We start from the raw sequence: 21,816 nt of genomic DNA, 5'->3' as shown, positions 1-21,816 counted from the left end.
GCAGAAAAGCAGCTTTTCAGGGAAAGACCTGAGGGCCCTGGGGGGCAACAAGCTGTCCCTGAGCCAGCAGTTTGTCCTGCGGACCAAGAGGCCAATAGGATCCCCAGGGTGCTTCAGGAAGAGCATTTCCAGCAGGTCAGGGAGGTGATCCTGCCCCTCTGCTCAGTCCCGTGAGGCACTTCTGGAGTGCTGTCTCCAGGTCTGGGCTCCTCAGGACAAGAGGGACATGGAGCTCCTGCAGCGGGTTCAGCAGAGGCTGTGGAGATGATGATGGGAGACTGGAGCATCTCCCTGACCAGGAAAGGCTGAGGGAGCTTGGGGCTGTTCAGCCTTGAGAGGAGACACATCTGAGAGCGGCCCTCATCCCTGTCTGTCAGCATCTGCAGGGAAGGGGCAGAGCATGGACCAGACTCTGCTCCGTGATGCCCAACAATGGCACAAGAGGAACAGGCAGAAACTGATGCCCAGGAAGTTCCACCTGAACATGAGGAAGAAGTTCTTCCCTGTGCAGTGATCACGCACTAGAACAGAATGTCCAGAGAGGGTGTGGAGTCTCCCTCACTGGGGATATTCCAGAACCAGCTGCACACAATCCTGTGCCATATACTCTGGATGACCCTTCTGAGCAAAGATATTGGACCAGATGACCCACTGTGGTCCCTTCCAGCCTTACTCAGTGTGTGATTCTGTGAATTACAACAGATACTGAATGTTAATTTATTATTTGCTTCTATGAAAGGCATTACTTATTGATTGGAAAGCTTTGCACAAATATAAGCAAAAGGGACATTTCAATTAAAAGTTCTAACATTCACAAAGCTGCTTCCCCTCCATAGGAAAATGAGTTACTATACCTGTGTTTACTTACCCACAACTCCTAATGCAATGTAACCCAGAATGACAACTATGAAGATCACACAGCAAATAATGTCTGTGCAGTGCCTAGGGGCAAGAAGAAACACTTTGTAGAAATAACGTGTTTAATATGACTCCAAAACCACTGATTGTCATAGGGTATTTTAACATCTGAATAAGATGTCTGCACCAGCACTTTGCAGAAGTGTTAGTCACAAACTGATGTTTGAGGTGTAAGGTCCTGTTTTTGCAACAAGACCAGCAAATAAACGTGTATGTTTTTTTCACTGTAGACAATGAGAACATATTGAGGAACAGATTTAAATATTGTTGAAACAAGTAATACCTTACAACACTGAACCCATGAGATCACTTATCATATAAGTGATCGTGTAAGTGGCAAGAAGTACTACAGGACACCTGCCTCAGAACTGTCATTTTTAGCAACTGACATTCTTTCTGTTTTCCAATCTATGTTTCCTCTTACAGAGAAACATTTTTACCATAAAAGAGATAAAGAGAGCAGGTTTTTTAAACAGTTGGAGAACTTGAAATGTGTTTCCAAGTGTGGACACTTCTCTAGAGAGGCACAGCTTTATCATCTCACTGAAATAAACTTTTGGTGAGGCCAAGGTGGTACAGGATCCAGGGTCAATATGACAGTAATCGAAGATAGGACAACTGCTCGAAGTTGAAGAAGCAATGCTAAAACAATGCTTCTCTTTTTCCCATTCTCTGTTCAGAAGCAGTTCTGACACCGGTCAAGCTTGGCTTGATACACTGGCAGTATCATAAAGATACTTCACAAATTGGGACGAACTCCCTAAACAAGTATTTCTATTTATTTCTAAAATTATTAGCTTTCAGAAAGGAAGGAATACATCCTGCATAGATAAGAACAGTATGTGTCTTCAAATGATAGTATGACAAGACTGCAGTGTTCTTCTCTGTCATAAATTTTCTCTTGAGAATGATAAAACTGAAGTAACTTGTGGTTCTCTAATTTATTCTTCTCAGTAGATAAGGACAGCAGATGCTAGTTTAGAACTTAGCTCTCTAAATCCGGAAAAACACTGAAAAATTGCCCATGATTAAAAGTTGGACTTGATGATCTTGGAGGCATTTTCCAACCTTAGTGATTCTATGATTTCCTTAGATGCTTTCTGAGCAATTTCGCTCTGCTTGTAAACTAATGAGCCTTCTAAGTGGTAACATGCTTTCAATCCACATTTCATAAAACTAAGTGAAGTCCAGCCAGGTGGTTCTGGTAGGAGGCTGTCACAAAGAAGTATATCAGAACTACTACACAAGGTAAAATGGCAGATTCTAGTCAATACCAGCCACACAAAATAAAAGGACTTAAGAGAACCCAGCTTAATACTCCCCACTAATCATACATCCTCAAGGGTAGTAAAGATGGTGTTCTGGATTTAGAAGACTTGCAGAATCAAATTTACAAGTTTTGCTAACAAAATTTTTTACCCCCTGTTCACCAAAGGAATTTAACAGAATGAGTTACAATATTTACCTGTTATGAATAGGTCCTCTGAACTTCGGGTCAAATTTCCTTGGTTCACCTGCATTTAAAATAAAACAGTATAAAAACATGTCCTTATTTAAAATAAAATCTGTTCAGAGAGGGATGTTAACATCAGACTTTGAAGAACATCTTCCATATATTCCTATTTAATCAGTTTTGTTAAAATCATTTCATGCGGGCAATACCAGTAACTCACCAATAAAATTACCTAGGTTTTGTCTGTGAGACTAAAGCTTTTTTTTCTAACGTATAAAGATTGAGGGCCTCACATTTACCACATGATAAATTACCTTTAATATACATCCTATGACTACGCCTATGCATAGGTTCACAATCTATTTGAGATACAAGGATTATGTCTCCCAGTCACTGGCTAAGTGTGTTTGACAGTGAGTAAATGAACCTACCTCTCCGCAGTTACAGGCTATGTGCTTCTCATTTTTCTCTAGAATCATAGAATGTTAAAGGGTTGCAAGGGACTTGAAATATAATCTAGTCCCAACGCCTCCTGCCATGGGCAGGGACACCTCCCACTAGACTAGGTTGCTCAGAGCCCCATCCAACCTGACCTAGTACACTGCAAGGGTTGAGGCATCCACAGCCTCCATGGGCAATCTGTTCATGTCTCATTTCTTCTTAATATCTGACCTAAATTTCTCCTCTTTCAAATTGTACATATTATTCCTTGTCCTGTCACTACAGTTGCTGATAAAAAAATCCCTCTCCAGCTTCTTTGTACTACCTCTTCAGATACTGAAAGGTTCCTAAGAGGTCTTCATGTAACCATCTCTTCTCCAGGCTGAACAGCCCCAACTTTCTCAGCCTGTCTTTGTAGGGGAGGTGCTCCAATTCTTACTGACTTCATGGCTTCCCCTAGACTTGCTTCAACAGTTCCACGTACTTCTTATTTTGGGTGCACTAGAACTGTACACAGTACTCCAGGTGGAACGTCACAAGAGCAGGGTGAAGGAGGAGAATCACCTCCTTCGACCTGCTGACCATGCTCCTTTGGATGCAGCCCAGGATTCCATCGGTTTCTGGGCTCTAAGTGCTCACTGCTGGCTCCTTTTGAGTTTTTCATCCTCCTCCCAGGGCTCCTCTCATTTACTTCTACATTCAACCTGTTAGTGTGTCTGGGATTTCCATGACCCAGGTGTAGGACCTTGTACTTTGCTTTGTTGAACTCATGACGTTTCCATTGGCCACATCTCAACCATGTCCAAGTCCCTCTGGATCCATCCCTTCCCCCAGCACATGACTGTAGCACACAGTTCAGTGTCATCAGCGAATGTGCTGAGGGTGCCTCGACCCTGCTATTCACATTGCTGACAAAGATGTGGAACAGTATCAGCCCTAGTACCAACCTCTGAGGGACCCCACTCGTCACAGGTCTCCACACAGACAATGAGCTGTTGACCACACCTTTTTGCATGTGACCACCCAGCCACCGAGTGGTCTATCCATCAAATCTATGTCTCTCTGATTTGGGGACCAGGCTATCATGCGGGACACTGTCAAATGCTTTGCACAAGTTCAGGCAGACAATGCCAGCTGCTCTGCCCCATCCACCAATGCTGCAGCCCCACCAGAGAAGGTCACCAAAATTGTGAGGCACAATTTCCCCTTCATAAAGCTATGTTGGCTGTTAGCAATCACCTCTTTGTTTTCCATGTGCCTTTGCATAGTTTCTAGGACAATCTGCTCCACAATCTTGCCTGGCACAGAGGTGAGAATGACTGGTCTGTAGTTTCCAAGGTCTTCTGCCTTCCCCTTTTTAAAAATGGGGGTTATATTTCCATTTTTCGAATCATCAGGAACTTCACCTATCCCAATTTTTCAAAAATTATGGACAGTGGCTTAGGAACTTTGTCTGCCAGCTCCCTCTGGGCCCACAGATGAATCTCATTAGGTCTCATGAACGTGAGCACATTCAGGTTCCTTAGATTGTCTCAAATCTGATCCTCTTCTATAGTGAGCTCAGGGTCTTCATCCTCTCAGTCCCTGCATTTGCATTTCCCAACTTGGGCAGGGTGGCTGCAGCACTTGCTGTTGAAGACTGAGGCATAGAAGTTGTCTCCCATTTCCTTCTGGAGAGGGCCCACATAATATCTAGTATTTCTCTTGCTTGCAACCCGTCTATAGAAGCCTTTCCTGTTCTCCCTAACATCCCTGGCCAAACTCAATTCTAAGTGGGCCTTGACTTCCCTAAACTTGTCTGTAGCATACCACGTAACATCCCTGTATTCCTCCCACAACACCTGTCTCCATTTCCACCTCTTGAAAGCTTCTTTTTTGCTCTGAGTTTGCTCAGCAGCTCCTTATCCACCCATTCCTGTGATTTTTGCCCAATTTTCTCCTTTTTGGGATGCACTGCTCCTGAGCTTGGAGGAGGTGATCCTTGAAAATCAGTCAGCGTTCTTGGACCACTCTGCCCTCCTGGCTCTATCCCATGGGTCCTTGAAGAGGCCAAAATCTGCTCTCCTAAGGTCCAGGGCAGCAAGCTCGCTGCATGCCCTCCTCACTGCCCTGAGGATCTCAAACTCTACCACCTCATGGTCACTGGAGCCAAGGCTGCCTTGGAGCATCACATTCCCCAGTCTGTACTTAACATTATACTTACAGGTCTTTCAGAATTATTCTTATTTCCTACTGCTTATGTTACAGGACTTTATAGACACAGAGATGCAGGTTTTCCCCATTTTGAATTGGGCTTATCAGATGACAAAGCACAACTGGAGACTGCAGAAATGCAATGCTGATTTTGCTCTACACTATCCTCTATCAGGTGGTGTAACTGCAGCAGCTTCTGCAAAGCCGGAGATGAGGTACAGTGCTCCAAAGCAGGCAGAAGAGCACATGCTTCAAGTGCCTTCTCTAACTCTCAAGTGACTGTACCCACCACATATCCCAGGGCAGAAAGAAAACCAGGTTTTGAAGTTGGTTATGCATACATCCGTGAGATCGTTGCTGCTTTCAATGAATCTCAGAATGATCAGAAGGTGAAGCCAGGTTCCTTGTAGAAACAGGCAGTAACATCTGGCCACAGCTTACAGATGGAAGGAATCAAACATGATGCATCTTTTTAATGTGGCTATCATGGTTAGCATAGTTCCAACTGATTTACTCTACACATAAAAAAAACTATACTAAAAACCTACCAAATACTAACCCACCAACCTGTGCTCCCAATGTGGAACTGAACAAGAGAAATTACAGTATGATCTCACTTGGTAAAGAGTAACAAAAGATTATGGTCAAATTTGAATTTTCAAGTTTTGAGCTACTGTATGAAGAGAAACAAGCAGTTTTCCATTCATCAGACCAAAATTAGGATTTTTCCTTTTGAAGCTATCTATCCAGCTTTACGGGACTTTTTCTTATCAAAGTTCAGTAATTATGAAGACCTACTGAACAAAACTCTGTACAATGAAAAATTACTTCTTCATTCAAATGTCAACACTACAATACAAATTACTGCTTCAGAGTTCATTTTCACTGCTTTCTTAAGGATCTTCTCTTCTGAATATCCCTGGTATTACATGGTGTTACCAGCCTAAATTTCCTCCCCTGTGCCCCAAAGAAAAATACTTATTTTCATCAATTAGAGAACTTCTATTTCTTCAGCAACTTCTCAAAAGCAGAATTTACTTATTAACTAAATGCCAGACTTTGTTCTTGGTTTGTATCAGAAAAACTTTATCAAAATACACACAGACCGGTACAATAAACACAGTAGTTAATAAAATCCTATTCGCCCTTCATGTGAGGTGTTCACATCCACCTTAGCAAGCTCCTACAACAGAAGTATCTTAACACAGAAGAGACCAAAAAATTAAAACTTTAGAGAAGTGACGTATGACAGCAATGCTGGGGAGTGGAAGAAGCTATGCTGTGATACATGATTGGGAAATCAAGTGTACCACACACAATACCTAATGCTGGGCCAACACCTGTATATTGAATGAATCTTTTTGAACACAAATGTCTACAAAATAAATATTCCTACTACAAAATAATTTACCACCAGAACAAATCTGTCTGTTACATCATGGCCTATGGACAAATTCTGGCCTTAAGGCACATTGAAGTTGAACCTCTGTTCATTGCTCATACAGGACCTGTTTAGCACAGAAGAACAGCCACACCAGATCACACAAAAAAATCCACTGAACCCACACCCTGAATCTTAAAAGGAACCATATCTGAGGAGGAATGCAACGCCAAGGCAAACACTGTAGTATTTGGCTAACGCTGATATTACAGAGATTTGCAACTGCATTTTTCTTAACTAAAAGTACTCAATTTGCATTTAATAGCTGTGACTGAATTTTTTTTTAATTCATTGAAAAACTGAGATTCAATGAATCTCTATTTACCTTGCATATACTTTAGCAATCTGCAATGCCCTACATCCCAGAGTACTACAAGTTAATCAGGCATTGAAGTGCTACCTCCTTTTATCTGTTTTAAGCTTGCAGTCAGTCAGTTTATAACTGTACTTTGTAACATGGCAGCATGTTATGCTACCAAAAATGTTACAAGTTGTTACACTTAAATGTCCTAGTCTGCTCAAATGTTTCTTGTACACAAGCCATTTCATAGTTTTGGTGATGCTTATATTCCTTTTCTTACCTTTTACAGTGCTACTACAGATCACTAGGAAAGGAGGGGCCAGAACAGCACAGCACAGGATATTCACCACAAATACGGGATGTCATTTATATAATCCTATAATGAATGACTCTTTCTATCTGACCCCAGTCCATTCCTAACAATTCTTTCTTACAGTCTATTTGCTTCTATGGACAAACATTTTTACTTAGTCATCCATTAAAATTCCAAGTTCTCACTCTTGAATTTTAGTAGTTAGCTTAATCCCACTACTAGAGGAACTTATTCTCCAAAGTTATTCAGTGTTTTCCTTAAAAATTCGAACAATGAAGTAGAATGAACACTTTGAAACTGTGCAGGTGACAAGTGTTAAAATACTTCTGGAGACAGAAGTATTTATCAAAATGGATTTTGATAAACAACACTTCAAAGTGATTTTTGTAAAGTAACAAAAGTTATAAAGACAAACTCCATTCAGAAATCCATACAGAATAATTGCATTCAAAACCACTATTGAGAAGAATCCTAAAGGATTACAGCACACTACGAAGAGAGAATGAGCCAGCCAACAACCTCTGCAAAAAAAGTCACCGTTCCTTGTGCTTGGGAACACATGAGGCCTCAGATGAACAACTATGTCTAGATCATGGCACCAGAATTTCAGAAGATACAAATTGGAGAGAGTGGAGGGACTAATTAAAAAGAAGATACTGGGAGGTTTACAGAAAGCCGTAAATGAATGCAACTTCAAAGCCTGTGATTAAGCAAAGCAGCACAAAATAACAGTCTCCAATCACCATACAAAACTGACAATGATCAGTAGTTCTGTTTTCTCTACCAGTTAGAGAAGCTAACTTCATTTATGGCAAAGATGGTTTATATTAGGCATTAGGAAATCTTTCAGGACACAATTATACACTGGAACATACACTGGAATTTTCATCACCCTAAGCTTTTAAGAAAGGATTACACGAATACCTCTTGGGAAGAGAACAGGAAAACGTAACATCTCAGCACAGAGACAGCCAAATGGATCTAGTAAGTAAGAGGATAAAAACAAAGCACTCCAGAAAGGGAGCTCTGATTCAAATGGAGATTCTCTTCTCCAACAAGCAAGAAGATGGACGCTGTGAGATAGTAACAGCCACTAACAGCTGTAAGATTATTGTGGTACTGCAAACTTCTTCAAAGAACTGTTCCTCACACCAGCAATCTCTATGCTTATGGCAGCATGGTGTAGAGTAACATGGCTCAAACCGCCTTCTCTGCCACTGAGCTCTTGCTATAAATTCATTACAGAATATGGTAGGAAATGGTAACAACAGTCTAAGTCCAAAATACACTAGAATTCACTGTCAGAAGTAGTCTGGATCCCTGGAACACTCATCACCAAAACATATGACACAGCTGATCACAACTGTGATCAGTTTCATGGAACAACAGAAGAAAAAAAAAAAAAAGAAAAATGCCATTTGTTTAATCTAATTTTTCTAACTTAATTCTAAATTAAATTCAAATTCCCTACTTAATTACTACTATTCTTTAAAAGTTCAGAAGATTTTTTGGGTGTGAATTACTTATGCATCTAGTATCTACATAGTTCCTGGTAAAAGCAAACCACTTCCCCAGCTGCAAAACTCCAAATGTATTTAGAAAGCAAATTCCAAGCTTTGGGAATTTGGTAGGCATAAGGAAGAAAGCAGCGGTGAGGGGGGACTGACACCTTTTGCTGAGGTTAAAAACTGGGATTATATTCGTTCTTTGCAGATAAGACATCTATTTTACAGGCTGCCTTATAATATGGAACTTGTGTATGTTGAAGTATAATATCATAACAAGAAATAACTCACAAGATATTTACCAATTCTGACTCCAAACACCATATGAAGTTGATTGTTACACTTTATCACTGTAATAATTTTAAAAAACAACTCTAAATTACTTACCTAAAATAAAAATCAACTATATACACATGTAAAATTTACCTTTGATGTGCAATTTAAATAAACTAGCAAATGTCATGCAGGAAAAAATTAGAATATTGCTAATAATTGAAGAAGTTACAGAAAACCATTTGAGTCTAGATCCAGCCCCATTTAAGTCAACTGAAATAACACAGCTGAAATACATGAGATTTAGATCAGGTGTTTTGAATTGTCCTAAGAAAGCAAGTGAATTACCATGTTTTCCATAGTAGTTTTCTTCATCTCTATCCATGTTACTGTACCTGGATCAGTTAAGCAAGCTGTCTGTGTGAGATACTGACTGTGAACTTCTGTGTCGCTAGTTAGCACACTTTCCCCAGCAAGCAGAAATACAATAAAATACTATTTAAATAGATTTAAAAATAAAGCTGATTGTCAGGGACTTCTCCAACCAGAACAGACATTCACAAAGTAGGCAGGACTTTCTGTGAATAGAAAGTTATCGCTAGTGCCTTGGCCACCTACCCAAGCCAGTCTGAACAAAGAGAAATTACTCTTATCAGCTTGCATTAACCTACACTGTATACGCAAAAGGGAAACAGCTGCACCTGAACACCATTTGTGAAATAAACATATGGAAGTCAATACAACCAAAAAAAATTCTGATGATTTGCTTACTGAAAACAAGGTATAGCACTGTTGGCTTGTCATAGGTTAGCAAGCATAGTCCCGGAAGGGACGTCCTTGCTAAGGGGTGCTTACAGTTTCCTCTGGGAACTGATAGAACCTATCAGCTGGCCAGTTTGAATATGGACAATTCTCTAAGCCACTTAAAGTTGTGATCACCTCTGTTATCCACATTTAAGAATAGGCCAAACTCCCCTCCAAGCTCTCTCTCGTTTCCGGCACTGGGACAGGTGGCTGCAGGGCCCGAGCAGGGCCCAGGGGGCCCGGCCCAGGCCCTGCTTGGGCCAGGCCGGGCCGGGCCACGGCCATCCTGAAGCCATGAACCTGTTCCAGCCGTGGAACCCCCCCCACTGCCTTGCCGTGGCAGCCGGAGCGGCTCGGCCTCTCCCCTCTCCACTGCGATAAAGAAAAATTCAACATTCCAGCTGCAAAGCTGCAAGCCGAGGTGAGATTAACCCTTTTTATTGCTGTGAAGAGCTGAAAACCTGAGGGAAGAGAAGAGAGGAGATGCTTAAAGCTGAAATTCTGTTGTGAAGCTATGATATATCAGAGTATCCTGTTTGTAATTTCATGAAGATATGGGGGGTGGAGTGTTCAACTCGTGAGCAGAAGCACCTGCGCTGAGACAGGCAGATGCTGACGCAGCTGTAATTTCATGAGAAGTTTGGACAGGGAGAGATGAACCAGATGAGGACTTTTGCTCCAAACGGGAAAGGAGAAAACCTCAGTCCCTAGAGATGAACCAGATGAGGGCTTTTGCTCCAAATGGGAAAGGAGAAAACCTCAGTTCCTAGAGATGCTCCCAGAGATAGTCCTAACGATGAAGATGATGAAGACCCTTTGCTCCCAGGGAAGGAGAAGGGCCTCTGTTTTTGTTTCTGAACAGCTCAACCTTAAAATTGTACCCCAAAAACTTCAAGAGTGGACCCTCGAAAGCAGTTGCGGGAAAAGCTGCAAGTCGGGGGGAAAGGATTCACACGCAGGCAGAGAGACTCCTCTTCCTAAATGGACTGAACAATATTTGGAAGTGGGCGGCTGTCTCGTTGTGATAATGTTTTCATAGCATGAGCAAGAAGAGACTTCTCTTTCTAAATGGACTGAACAAGGTTATTATGGAAGTGGCAAACAGACTGAACATCTTAAGGGTTGTCTTTGAACATTGTCAGTGGGAGAAGGGAGGAAGGTGGGGGGAGGAGGAGAGTTCTGAAGGTGGTATAATTTTTTTTTTTCTTCTTTTAGGTCTGTTAATAAACTTCTTTATATTCTTTCAAGTTTGGTGCCTGTTTTGCATTTCTCCTAATTCTTATCTCACAGCAGATAAACAGTAATGAGTATTTTGGACCAAACCACTACATGGCTACATTTTTTGTAGCCTGTGCTACTGTGAATAGTCTTTACATGCAACAGGTAGCCACATCTTTCCTCCTCTATATGACTAGCACCCCAAAGTTCAAGTCATGTAAGTCTAAAATGTAAACTGTATGTCTGCTGTATACCAAATTTCTGATCTTGTCAAGTGGAAATCTATCTCTAGAAGTAGTCATAATTTACTAAATTATATCCTTACTAAGATGTACTTTTTGTATTTCTGCACAGCACAAAAGTGCAGAACAGAAGAGGCAGCACTACAAGGTCTCAGCATTGTTACATTGATACTGTAATGTTTTCATAGTGAAACAAAGTACAAGGCATTATACTCAATTTGTGAAGCCAAAAGCCTGAGGCAATCTCTCCTTTGAAGCCACAAAGGAACAGAATCTACATGTGGTGATCCTGACCAGAATGAAATTTCCATTCTCTGTGGAATATGATTAAAACATCAACTGTAGAATTCTGTAGTGAGAAATGTGTACACTTCTATATGCACTCCTATGATAATGTACAAGACAGGGCTGAACTACATGCTGGTACGAAAAAACCAACATTTTTAAGTCAGCCCTGTCACTGTATAGTACGCAATGACACAGAAGAATAATCTCATATGACAGTTAACCAATGACGCCTGTGATACGAAGTCACAGCCCATTTTGTTATCACAGAACTTAGCAACAATGCTCTAATGTTTACCGAATGAGATATTTAATATAACCAGTATCAGGCAAACAAGGTAAAAGTAAAGATGTAGGCTGATCTCCTGCAAAGCATTAACGGTTGACTGAACTCTCATACTCAACTACCTCCCAAGACTTCCCGTCATTCTTAGGAAAAAAACAAACAAACAAACAAACAAAAAAAACCAACAACCAGAAATGCAGTGAAGCCACATGACTGATTTTACTGTACTCCCACTCAAGTTTGCACCTCTGTGAAGGGCTGCTTCAATAAATCTCAATATAGTAAAAGAACAGAAGGTGCTGAACAGACAGTGCTAAGCAAAAATGCACAGTAACTAACATGCATTTGGTCAGCAATATATTACTCAACTCCAATAAAATGCTATTTCTAGTTTGATAACTATTAGTTTCTTCAGGTTTTTTCCTGGTGTTTGGTCAACAATGACACGTGCCAGTGACTAGAATAGGTACAGCTTTTAAAGAGAATAGTGGTTTTATTAGCAAGCCGTTGGAGCTGCATGTGCAGGCGCTGCTCCCCTCTACTGGAGCACATCAGTCAGTTCAAGTAATTCAAAGTACTGCTAGAAAAGGCTTCAGCAACAGTAATGCCTCCCCGTACTCAAGCTGCTAATTGATGCTCAAAGATGCAAGTGCACAAGACAATGAACTAGGCTGCTAACAAATGCACGGGGTGTAGTAGGACTGAAAGAGGTTCATCCCAGTTATGTTTGTCTAAAAAATCACGTTAAGATTTTGATGCTTCTGCCCATCTATTCTGGGTAGGATTATAAAAAAAAAAAAAAAACAACCAACACAAGTTCCTGCACAACTGATCTATCCCTTTCAGAAGCAGCAACTTCTTGAACATATATAAAAGCCTAATCTTTTCAAGGTTAACAGTCTTAATTTTGGAAAGAATCCAAATAAATGTTTGAAATGTACTGCTGTTTAGTGGTAGCCAATTTAATTTTACTTAGAAGATTTTTTAGGTAAACTTAAGGTATATTTTAAGCCACCTGTAATATTCCTTATGCGGACACAGCCTAATAATCCTAGTAATGTAAAATAATACATTACTACTGTAAGACACAAATGTGTTGAAGCAGTCTAGTAAGTCAAAAGGTTGACATTAATAGAAAAACAACTCTTTCAGTAAGTCTCGTACCAGGTTTACTGGCATGCTGGGGGTTTTTCCTCTTTGAAAGATTCAGGTATAACTTATTTCTTATAAGATCATGCACACATAAATTGCAATTATAATAAAATACACTTATGATTCCTTTCCTGTGTAATAAACCATACTAAATGGTAGCTGCCTTTGAAATATGTTTTATGTGCCAGTACAAGTCTTTATGGACTGCCATTAATGCTGTCGATACTGGCTCATGACTTGCAAAAAATGGAAGGGTGAAGAGGGAAGAGAAGTGGTAGATGAGACAAGTCACCTCGTCACTTAAGTGTCCTTTTCTTTACACAGCTGCAAGGGCACAGATCTTAATGTGCAGGTCAGTTTCCTACTCACACTTAGTCCATGTTTCAAAAGTGACTATCGCTGACTTACAGTGAAGCTGAGGGCATTCAGCACTGCTCACAGACCAAGTGCCACTGCTGCAAGTCTTACCAAAGGACAGAATAAAGGAAGAGGAGGTAAAAAACACAACACAGTGAAAGGCAAGGGTTTAAGGTCTCAAGCACACCAAACTACTATGTGCTATTTAGTTTGACCCATCATTCAGACTCCTTTGCTTCCCAAGCAGTCCGGGTCATGTGCACTACATAAAGAGAATTGCCCAGGAATCCTGAGGTCAGTGACAGTTCAGTGGAAAAGGCTGACCGTTTTCCTACTGTGGTTAAAAAACCCTAAATGAAACTCTAAGAATGAAATTATTATCATTGCATTCTCCTAATTAGTCATGTATCTGAAGAAGTATGGTATACTCCATGTCACAGCCACAGGACAAAGTGAATGACAACGCATCATACTTACAGATGACTATCAGCCAAAAACTGCAATATTTTTCCCTGATGGGGACTGTACAATTAACATGCTGTCCATGTTCACTTAACATTAGACAAAACATCACCAGCATGATATAATCAAATGTCAAAGGTCCACACCTAACATTCTCCTAACAGTAGCGATGGCACAGGCTATTAGGCAGGTATTGAAATACACCAGTTGTCAAACAACTACCCTCAGAAAGGGAACTGAAAGTGTATACAGTTAAGGTATTACAAGCAAATTATCACTGAACTGCAATTCTGCCATGCAATCGAAGTCACCAATAGCTAGTGGAAGTTTTACAGTTCTCTGAACAACAAACAAAACATTCCAAGCAGTTTGGGTCACGTACAGAGCTTCATTACCGTTTCCATCTCAATGCGCTTATTAGCTGTTCCCCCAAATTCCTCTTTGCAGCTGAAATTGTCTGCTCTTTTTTTCCCAGCTTCCATTTCTTATTCTTGCTCTGGGACTAATGCAGCAACAAGTTTCATGGAATATCCAAGCAAAGACACAGCTACCAAGATGCTTCTGAAATGGTATGATGTGTGGGAAGAGTACTTCTCTGCAAACTCAACTATTCCACAAGACTTTTTTTTCCAAGTGAGTGGGCCCAGGAGACTGGGTGAACTCTAGAACAAAGCAAGTTCTGCTCATTAGTTATGTTTGATATAACTGTTTTGTTAAATATTTCCTTTCCCCAAATTCTGAAGTATTAATCCAGCTAGAAAGGGCTCTTCGTCTTGAAACACACTCTCATGCTTTAGGAAAAAAAGCATCTAAAATACAGTCTTTGACAATGCTTTACCCGGAAAAATGGATGTTTTGAAATAATCAGATGCTTCCTACCCAGGATCAGAAAATGCCAGTTTTCTGTTTCTAGGCTGCATTACTCCAGCTGACCTAGAATGACAGATGACAGCTAATGATTTTTTTCTCCTAGCAGAGTCTCTAACCCCAAATATTTTATACCATTACATATCATTGCAACCTTTTCTACTTATGCTGTAAAATGCTGCATGCAGATACCCTGCCAAGATCTTTTCTATAAGTCATTAAAATAGCACTTTCATAATCTCAGAGGGAGGGTATTATCTTCAGCATCTACTATTAATAACCACAACACAGCACTGTTGCTACTGGGAAAAAAAGTGCAACTGTACACATTTTTTAGATATAAAAATGCCAGGTGGATGAAACAAGAGCTGGATTATTCTGGATTTTGTGTACATCATCTATCTGCCACTATTTTTATTTGTACAAATGCATTCAATTACTTTGAAAACAAGAGAACAGTCAGACTCACAACCTTATGAATAAACTAGTGTCTAATTCACAAAAGCCATGTTGAAACTGCAGTAATCAGAGCCTTAACCGCAATGCATAAATTTTCAAGATCTGTCTTTCTCTGTATATCAGGCCTTTTCTAATGGCTGTGTATTAAACCAAGAATGGTCAGTGGTTGCCTGTATTTGTTTAATGAGCTGACTTTTTTTTTTTTAAAGCTTGACATCAAAATTCCTAATGTAACATGTTGGTACAATGTTCAATATAAAATGAACATAGGTATCATATGTCTCAAGTTGTTCCATAATTCCAATACTTGTCAGTCAGTATTACTTACACAAGTCTCAGAATAATAAGATCAGGTTCTATCCTTTCCCTCCCCTCCTCCCTGCATGGCCTTTTTAAACATTTAGAAATGCAGCTTGTGTCCTGAAGACAACGAATCAGGCATCCAAATTTTAAAGACAATTACCTCTGTTTTATCTCCTCTTGTGGTTCTTCATGTCTCAGAGACACTGTACCTGGTGTGCACTACCCTGTTCCTGATGTAGTGCACATGTACTACACTTCCACTTCAGCAGGAAGTGCCTGCTGAGCACATTCAGAAACTGGTGACTTCACTGTTACAATTAGGACCCCACTTTTAAGAGGAACTGTATTCCTGCAGGTAAACATAGGAATTTGAAAATAATCTTCACACAATTACAGAATGTACTGAGTTGGAAGGGATCAACCTCAAGGATCGAGTCCAACACCCAACCCTGCATGGCACCATCCCCAAGAGTCACATCATGTGCCCAAGAGTATTGTCCAAATGCTTCTTGAACTCTGTCAGGCTTGGTGCTGCCACCACTTCCCTGCGGAGTCCATTCCAGTGCCCAACCACCCTCTGGGAAGAACCTTTTTCTAATATCCAACCTAAACCTCCCCTAACACAACTTCAGGCCATTCCCTCAGGCCCTGGCACTGGGCACCAGAGAGAAGAGATCAGGGTCTGTCCCCTCCTCTTCCCCTCACAAGGAAGTTGTAGATGCAATGAAGTCTCCCCTCAGTCTCCTCTTCTCCAGCCTGAACAGGACAAGTGATCTCAGTGGCTCTTCACATGGCTTCCCCTCAAGGCCCTTCACCATCTTTGTTGCCCTTCTTTGGATGCTCTCTAAGAGCTTAATATCCTCCTCACATTGTGGTGACCAAAACTGCACACAATACTCAAGGTGAGGCCAGCCTGGTGCAGAGCAGAGCGGTACAATCCCTTCCCTTACCCGGCTGGCGATGCTGGGCCTGATGCACCCCAGGACATGGGTGGCCCCCCTGGCTGCCAGGGCACTGCTGACTCGTACTTCAACTTTCTGTCAACCAGGATTCCCAGGACCCTTTCCACGGCACTGCTTTCCAGGTTCTCATTCCCCAGTCTGTCCATACATCCAGGGCTGCCCATCCCAAGTGCAGAATCTGGCACTTTCCTTTGTCGAACTTCATATGGTTGGTGACTGCACAGTCCTCTAGCTTGTCTTCTGGTTTTTCAGACAACAACAACAAACCCCTCATCACTATTACTACAAAATTAAATGAGTCTGATACTGAAATCAAATGGAAGGCATAAAATAAATAAGATAACCTTTATCTCTAGAACCAGTTATGATTTATGGTTAAGGGGAAAGCAGACTATTAATACTCTTTCACAATTCATTTTTGGGACTAACAATTTATACCACTAAATCTTTATAGCACAAGGTTCAAATTCCACAAAACATTTACATCTTGTGGACTCTAACCTTTGCTAATTACTTTAATTTTCTGCAAGATGGATGCTTGGTCCTACATGATTAGTTACTCCAAAATGTAGACAATTCATAGATTTTTCACAATTGTCTATTAAGAACTAAGAACACATAATAATTTTAAATTGTCTTTTATTTCCTATTGATTTTTATACTAACAAGTATCCACTGGAAAACAACTATCATAACCTAGTTAGAACCTTCCATTTAAAACTTTTGCAGCAAATTTAAAATTTCTTTTAGATGCAAACAGAATACTGGAAGTGGCATTACAAATTATATTTTCCTTCTATTGAAGTAGAAGCATTTCAGTAAGAACTTTGTAGCATTGGTCAGTTCAAAACCAGAGAAATTACATGAGACTATTCTGCAAAAGAAATATACACATAAAGTTCTGCTTTTTAAAATAACATTAAGAAATTACAAAAAAAAAAAATTAAAGTTGTAAGCCAGACATCCTGATTCACTCAAGATAAACTACTGTCTCTCACCCTTTGTTTTTCAATAGAATATACAAATATCCACTCCCACAGTCCTTTATTTTGAGGGAAAAGGGGACACAAATCTATAAAGTATGGTCTTACAAAGTAGCACAAAGTCTCTGGAAAAATTGTCGCTAGTAATTAAATGCACAGCTTCCAGAAACTCTTAGCCCTACAGTCTAGGAGAATCTGGCATGGGAACCACACCCAGCTATCATGGCTGATTACTAGAGGAGACAGAAAACCATCCAGAAAATATCCCTTTATAGCTTGGAGAATTAGTAAAATTTTAATCAGTTTCTTTAACAAGTCCTTGGATGCCATTATTGTACAACAAGCTGTTGCAACACGTTTTCTGTGGGTGTCATCACCATTCTCCTTGCATTCTGTATCTGAAATAAAACCATTCTTTTGCTTAGAGAGACTGAAAAACTGGAGGTAAAGCAAGACCTTTTCTGCCCTAGTTCAGGTCTACGCCTCAGGCAGCACCTTTCGGTGCACACCTGAGTGAGAGAAGTGCTAATGCCAAGCCCTGTGAGCTCTCTGCTCTGCCCCAGGCCTGGGCTCAGCACGGCCACGACACGTCCTCCGTCAGCCGTCTATGGAAAGGCTCCGGAGCCGCCAGGACGCCTCAGCAGGGGCCGATCCCCTTCGGGAGCCCCGCCCAAGCCCCAGCTCGGCCGTGCCCTCGCCAGGCACAGCCCAGGCCGCTTCGCGTTCCTGCCCGAGGCCACGGAGTCGTCCGACCCTACTCAGCCCACGGGGCCCGTGGTCCCGCTCTACCCTGCCCTGCGCCAGCCCTGCCTCCCGGCCGCAGGCTACCCCAGCCCCGGGCTCGCGTTCACCTGCTGGCCTTGCTGGGCGCCATCCAACAGGCCCTGCCTGCCAGCCCAGTCCCGGCACTCGTGGCCCAGCTCTCAAGGCAAACTTTGATCTGGCAGCAGGATGGTTACACAGAGAGTGACTAATTAATTTTTCTCAAAGAACAACGTAACAGAAGTTCAAGCATCTTTAACATTAGTAAAACATTTTCTCTCAAAAGAATACCCTCCACAGCAACTGAAGGGTGGTTTCACCCAAACATTGCTGAATACCAATAGAGCATGTCTGCAGAGCAGTGTCTGGTAAATTACACTACATAAAGCTGGACAATTTAACATATAACATGGGCTAGTTCAAGGCATTTCCAAAGCTAGAAAATGTCTTATTTTGCCTTTACAAAGAGCGTGCTTTGAACCAAGCACCCAGAGTTTCAGCTGCCCAAATGCGTGACCAACTTTTGCACTTGGTTACTAGTATTCAGTACGGTATTAGAATACAAAAATAAAACCATTCAGATGGGGATGTGGTGAATCATGACTGTTGCTGCTTTAACAGAGGTTAAAATTTATGTCTATTGAACACTGTACATAAGATGCATTATTATCAATGTCTGTCTTTCTGTACAGTCTCTGTACAGCATACTGTCTGGTATAAAGAACAAAGCACCAGCTCTCCCTGTTTTTTTCTGAACCATTAGATATACAGTGACAATTAAGAGTTTGTAAGGCTATATTAATTAGATCCAGTATTTTAACAGGCAGGCACATTTTCATTTATTTTGCCTTCATTTCTGAGACTTCTGCCACTTACTGTAGGATGCGCTCTGTAGTCTTAGCAGTGTCAACAATGGCCCTGCATCTGGAACAGTGAATATATTCTCAAAATTATAATACAGACAGATGCCTGTATTATTTAATTTATTTGAGCAAATACAGTTGCTTAGAAATGGTCAGAAGCCACCCTTTATTCCAAGATTTTTCACTTATTAATAAAAACAGACTTCCACTGTATTCTCTATTTTGTCTTCATTTAAAAAATCGTCTGGAATCAAAAGCTTGACTTTACACAGAGCCAAATGTGTTCTTAGACAAAAAAAGAGGACTGTGACTACTGATGTTTTCTGTTTCTATAGGCTTCTAACGGAACAATATATTATGCTAAGTTGGTCTGCATCCTTTGAGCCAGGTTCTATTCCTAGGACTGTTAGCAAAAAAATAATCCAATATTAGTAACAGGTTTTTATTCCTCAAAGGAACTTGTTGGCATTTCCAACATACACAATTAATGCGATATTGTTACACACTAATGCAGAAAACAATGTCTCCATACATTTCGCTATTAGGTATTACAACAAAAAAAATTATTATTTGAATGGTGATCTGAAAACTATTTGAATAATTTTCGATGTAAGAGGACTAAGTCTGGAAAATTTCACGTTAGCTAGGTATCTGTAAAAACTGATACACTGTGACTCGTAAACCTATACACAGACTGACTTGCAATGCCACTATACCGAGCACTGTGCATTATAAGAAAAGTCTTTCTAGGAAACAACCTGTTTCTGCCAAAGCAGATGTCAAGTTAGTGTCTAAAGCACAGAACTGGCTGATTCCCCCTCCATTTCAACAGAAAAATACACGATATGCTCAATGTATAAGACTAGGTTTATTATAACTAGTTTGCAGATTTTCCAGTTTGTGATCGGTAACCTAACCCTAATTTGGAACTTGTCTTCTACTGCTGTTGGTGTATCAATGTAGAACAAACAACTGGAAACTATAATCCTAGATGTAAATCCAAAGACACAGCAGCATAAATGACAGTCCTGAATGCTCAGTCTAGACTGAAATTATTATAGGACTAAAACCTATATTATATATATATTTATATATATATTTTATATATTTATATATATATATATATATATATATAAAATGATATCTATTAATCATTAGATGTGTATCAGCTATATGTGGAATTAATGAAGATGTGATTACAAAAGACAAAGCCCTCTGGGAACATTTCCACCATGCTTCTTGTTCTTCAAAAGAAAGGGTATTCAGTGATAACCCAGCCCAATATCTGCTTCATTATAGGAATGGGCTATGGGCCTTGGTAGCATCTTAAAAAGTGTTCAGGATCCAAAAGCTAGCTCATACCCTCACTGTTTTCTAAGAGGGAAGAGATATTCTTACAGACTTTGCAGCAGCTCCAGAATATGACACACTCGTTATACATAAATGACATGAAAAGTGTGTTCCAGCTGCTGGAGGGAGAGGGAGGAAGGAAGGAGAAAATCGCAGCCCACTGTAGATGTGAATGTTTAATGTGAATGTTTAACACATGAATATTTAACAGCCTGACAAGTAACTTGTGTAGAAAAAACATCTCAAAGACACAGACCAAAACAGGAGGCAAAATATGATTTGGGGTATTTAGGGAGATTCCCAGAATACGTATTAATCTTAGCAACACCGAGAAGGCTTTTAGGGAGCTGTGAAAAATATGAGAAGATGGAAGCTATATGATAAGAATTTGGTTTACTCTGATGAAAGATCAGAAGATTCCTTCCCAGTCTCAGAAGTAGAACAAGTTTTACCTCCTTACAAAAAGTCACAAAAACCTAGCATTTTACAGTCCTAGATTCAGCTTTATACAGTGCAGATGTACCTTAGCATTTTGAGAGTAACAGTACGCAATAAAATCATAATGTATATAGGAACTTGCTGACTAGAAGTTCTGGTACTATTTTCTCAGCTGAAAATGCTTAATATTAGGCCGAGATGCTTAAAAGTTAATTTCTGGTTTAATCTCCAATTTATTCCTGGAAATTGATGTCTTGTATTTGGTAAATATTAATAATCATGTAAATTGTAACTGGAAACCAGTTTCTGCTCTTATATGTGATGAGGTTGTAATATCCTCTGAAAACTGTGAAATCCTAGGAGCTGGAAGCAAAGTAAATTTTGAAAATTGAGCCTTTAGTATTACAGTTTTACTACTGAATCAACTCCAGTGCTTTTCACTTAGGGTTATCTGGCACTGAAAAGTATAGTCAAGAAATATTATACTACTAATAAGTAACTACTACATTGTTATTATTACTGTTATTGTTGTTACATATTCCCATTAAAACTGCATTTTTTATTTTTTAAAGTGGCACACATTAACACCCAAGTTAGTGACACTTTTCTCTGCAATGTATGAAGCCAGTTGCTCGTACACAGATACCAAACAGGTGTACTGAAAGCACATAAGCCTAACATTCAGCTATGAAGGTGCTGCTAACATGCTTTGCTACATGGAATTTATAGCAGTAAGGTTTCTGTGGCTAGTAACTGCTACTGGTGCCATGAAGAATTCTACTCTGCCTTTCCCAATGGTATTCTTAGCAAATGTCCTCAGGACACGCATACTTGGAGCCAGTGCAGGTCACATCACTGTTTTTATAGCCTTTAGATACTGTGCTTAAACTATGACTGAGCCTACAGAATGCATTACCACAGGACACCTAATCTCATCTCTTGATACTTTGAGGGAATTGCATATCACATCAACAGAAATGTTATGGTGTGCAGTCTGAATCTGCCTTCTACGGTGAGCCACCACACCACAGTATTCATTCTGATGAACCTCTGGTTGATGCAAACAAAAGGTATTGCAAAACTGAAGTGTCAGGGTATAGAGGGAAGAATTCACAGTGCATGCTTATACCCTACTTTTTCCTTACATTCTGTTAATCCACTCATCTCTTTAAAGAAAGGAAAGTG

The 21,816-nt window shown here is 40.3% G+C and overlaps 1 protein-coding gene across 4 annotated transcripts in view; it reads right to left on the bottom strand.

Moving 5' to 3' along the window:
• SLC44A5 (solute carrier family 44 member 5) overlaps window positions 1-21,816 on the bottom strand; it is a 73,434-nt gene that overhangs the window by 36,914 nt on the left and 14,704 nt on the right. For all 4 annotated transcript variants that reach the window (XM_039556111.1, XM_039556110.1, XM_039556109.1 and 1 more), the window contains exons 2-3: window positions 2,384-2,432; window positions 869-942 (exon numbers count right to left, since the gene is read on the bottom strand). In XM_039556111.1, coding sequence (XP_039412045.1) covers window positions 869-942; window positions 2,384-2,432 — 123 coding nt within the window. The remainder of the gene's footprint in view (window positions 1-868; window positions 943-2,383; window positions 2,433-21,816) is intronic.

Source organism: Corvus cornix, chromosome 8 (assembly GCF_000738735.6).
Source record: "Corvus cornix cornix isolate S_Up_H32 chromosome 8, ASM73873v5, whole genome shotgun sequence".
NCBI lineage: Eukaryota > Metazoa > Chordata > Aves > Passeriformes > Corvidae > Corvus > Corvus cornix.
The sequence above is the reverse complement of the archived record's forward strand: the minus strand, read 5'-3'. Positions and strand labels throughout refer to the sequence as shown.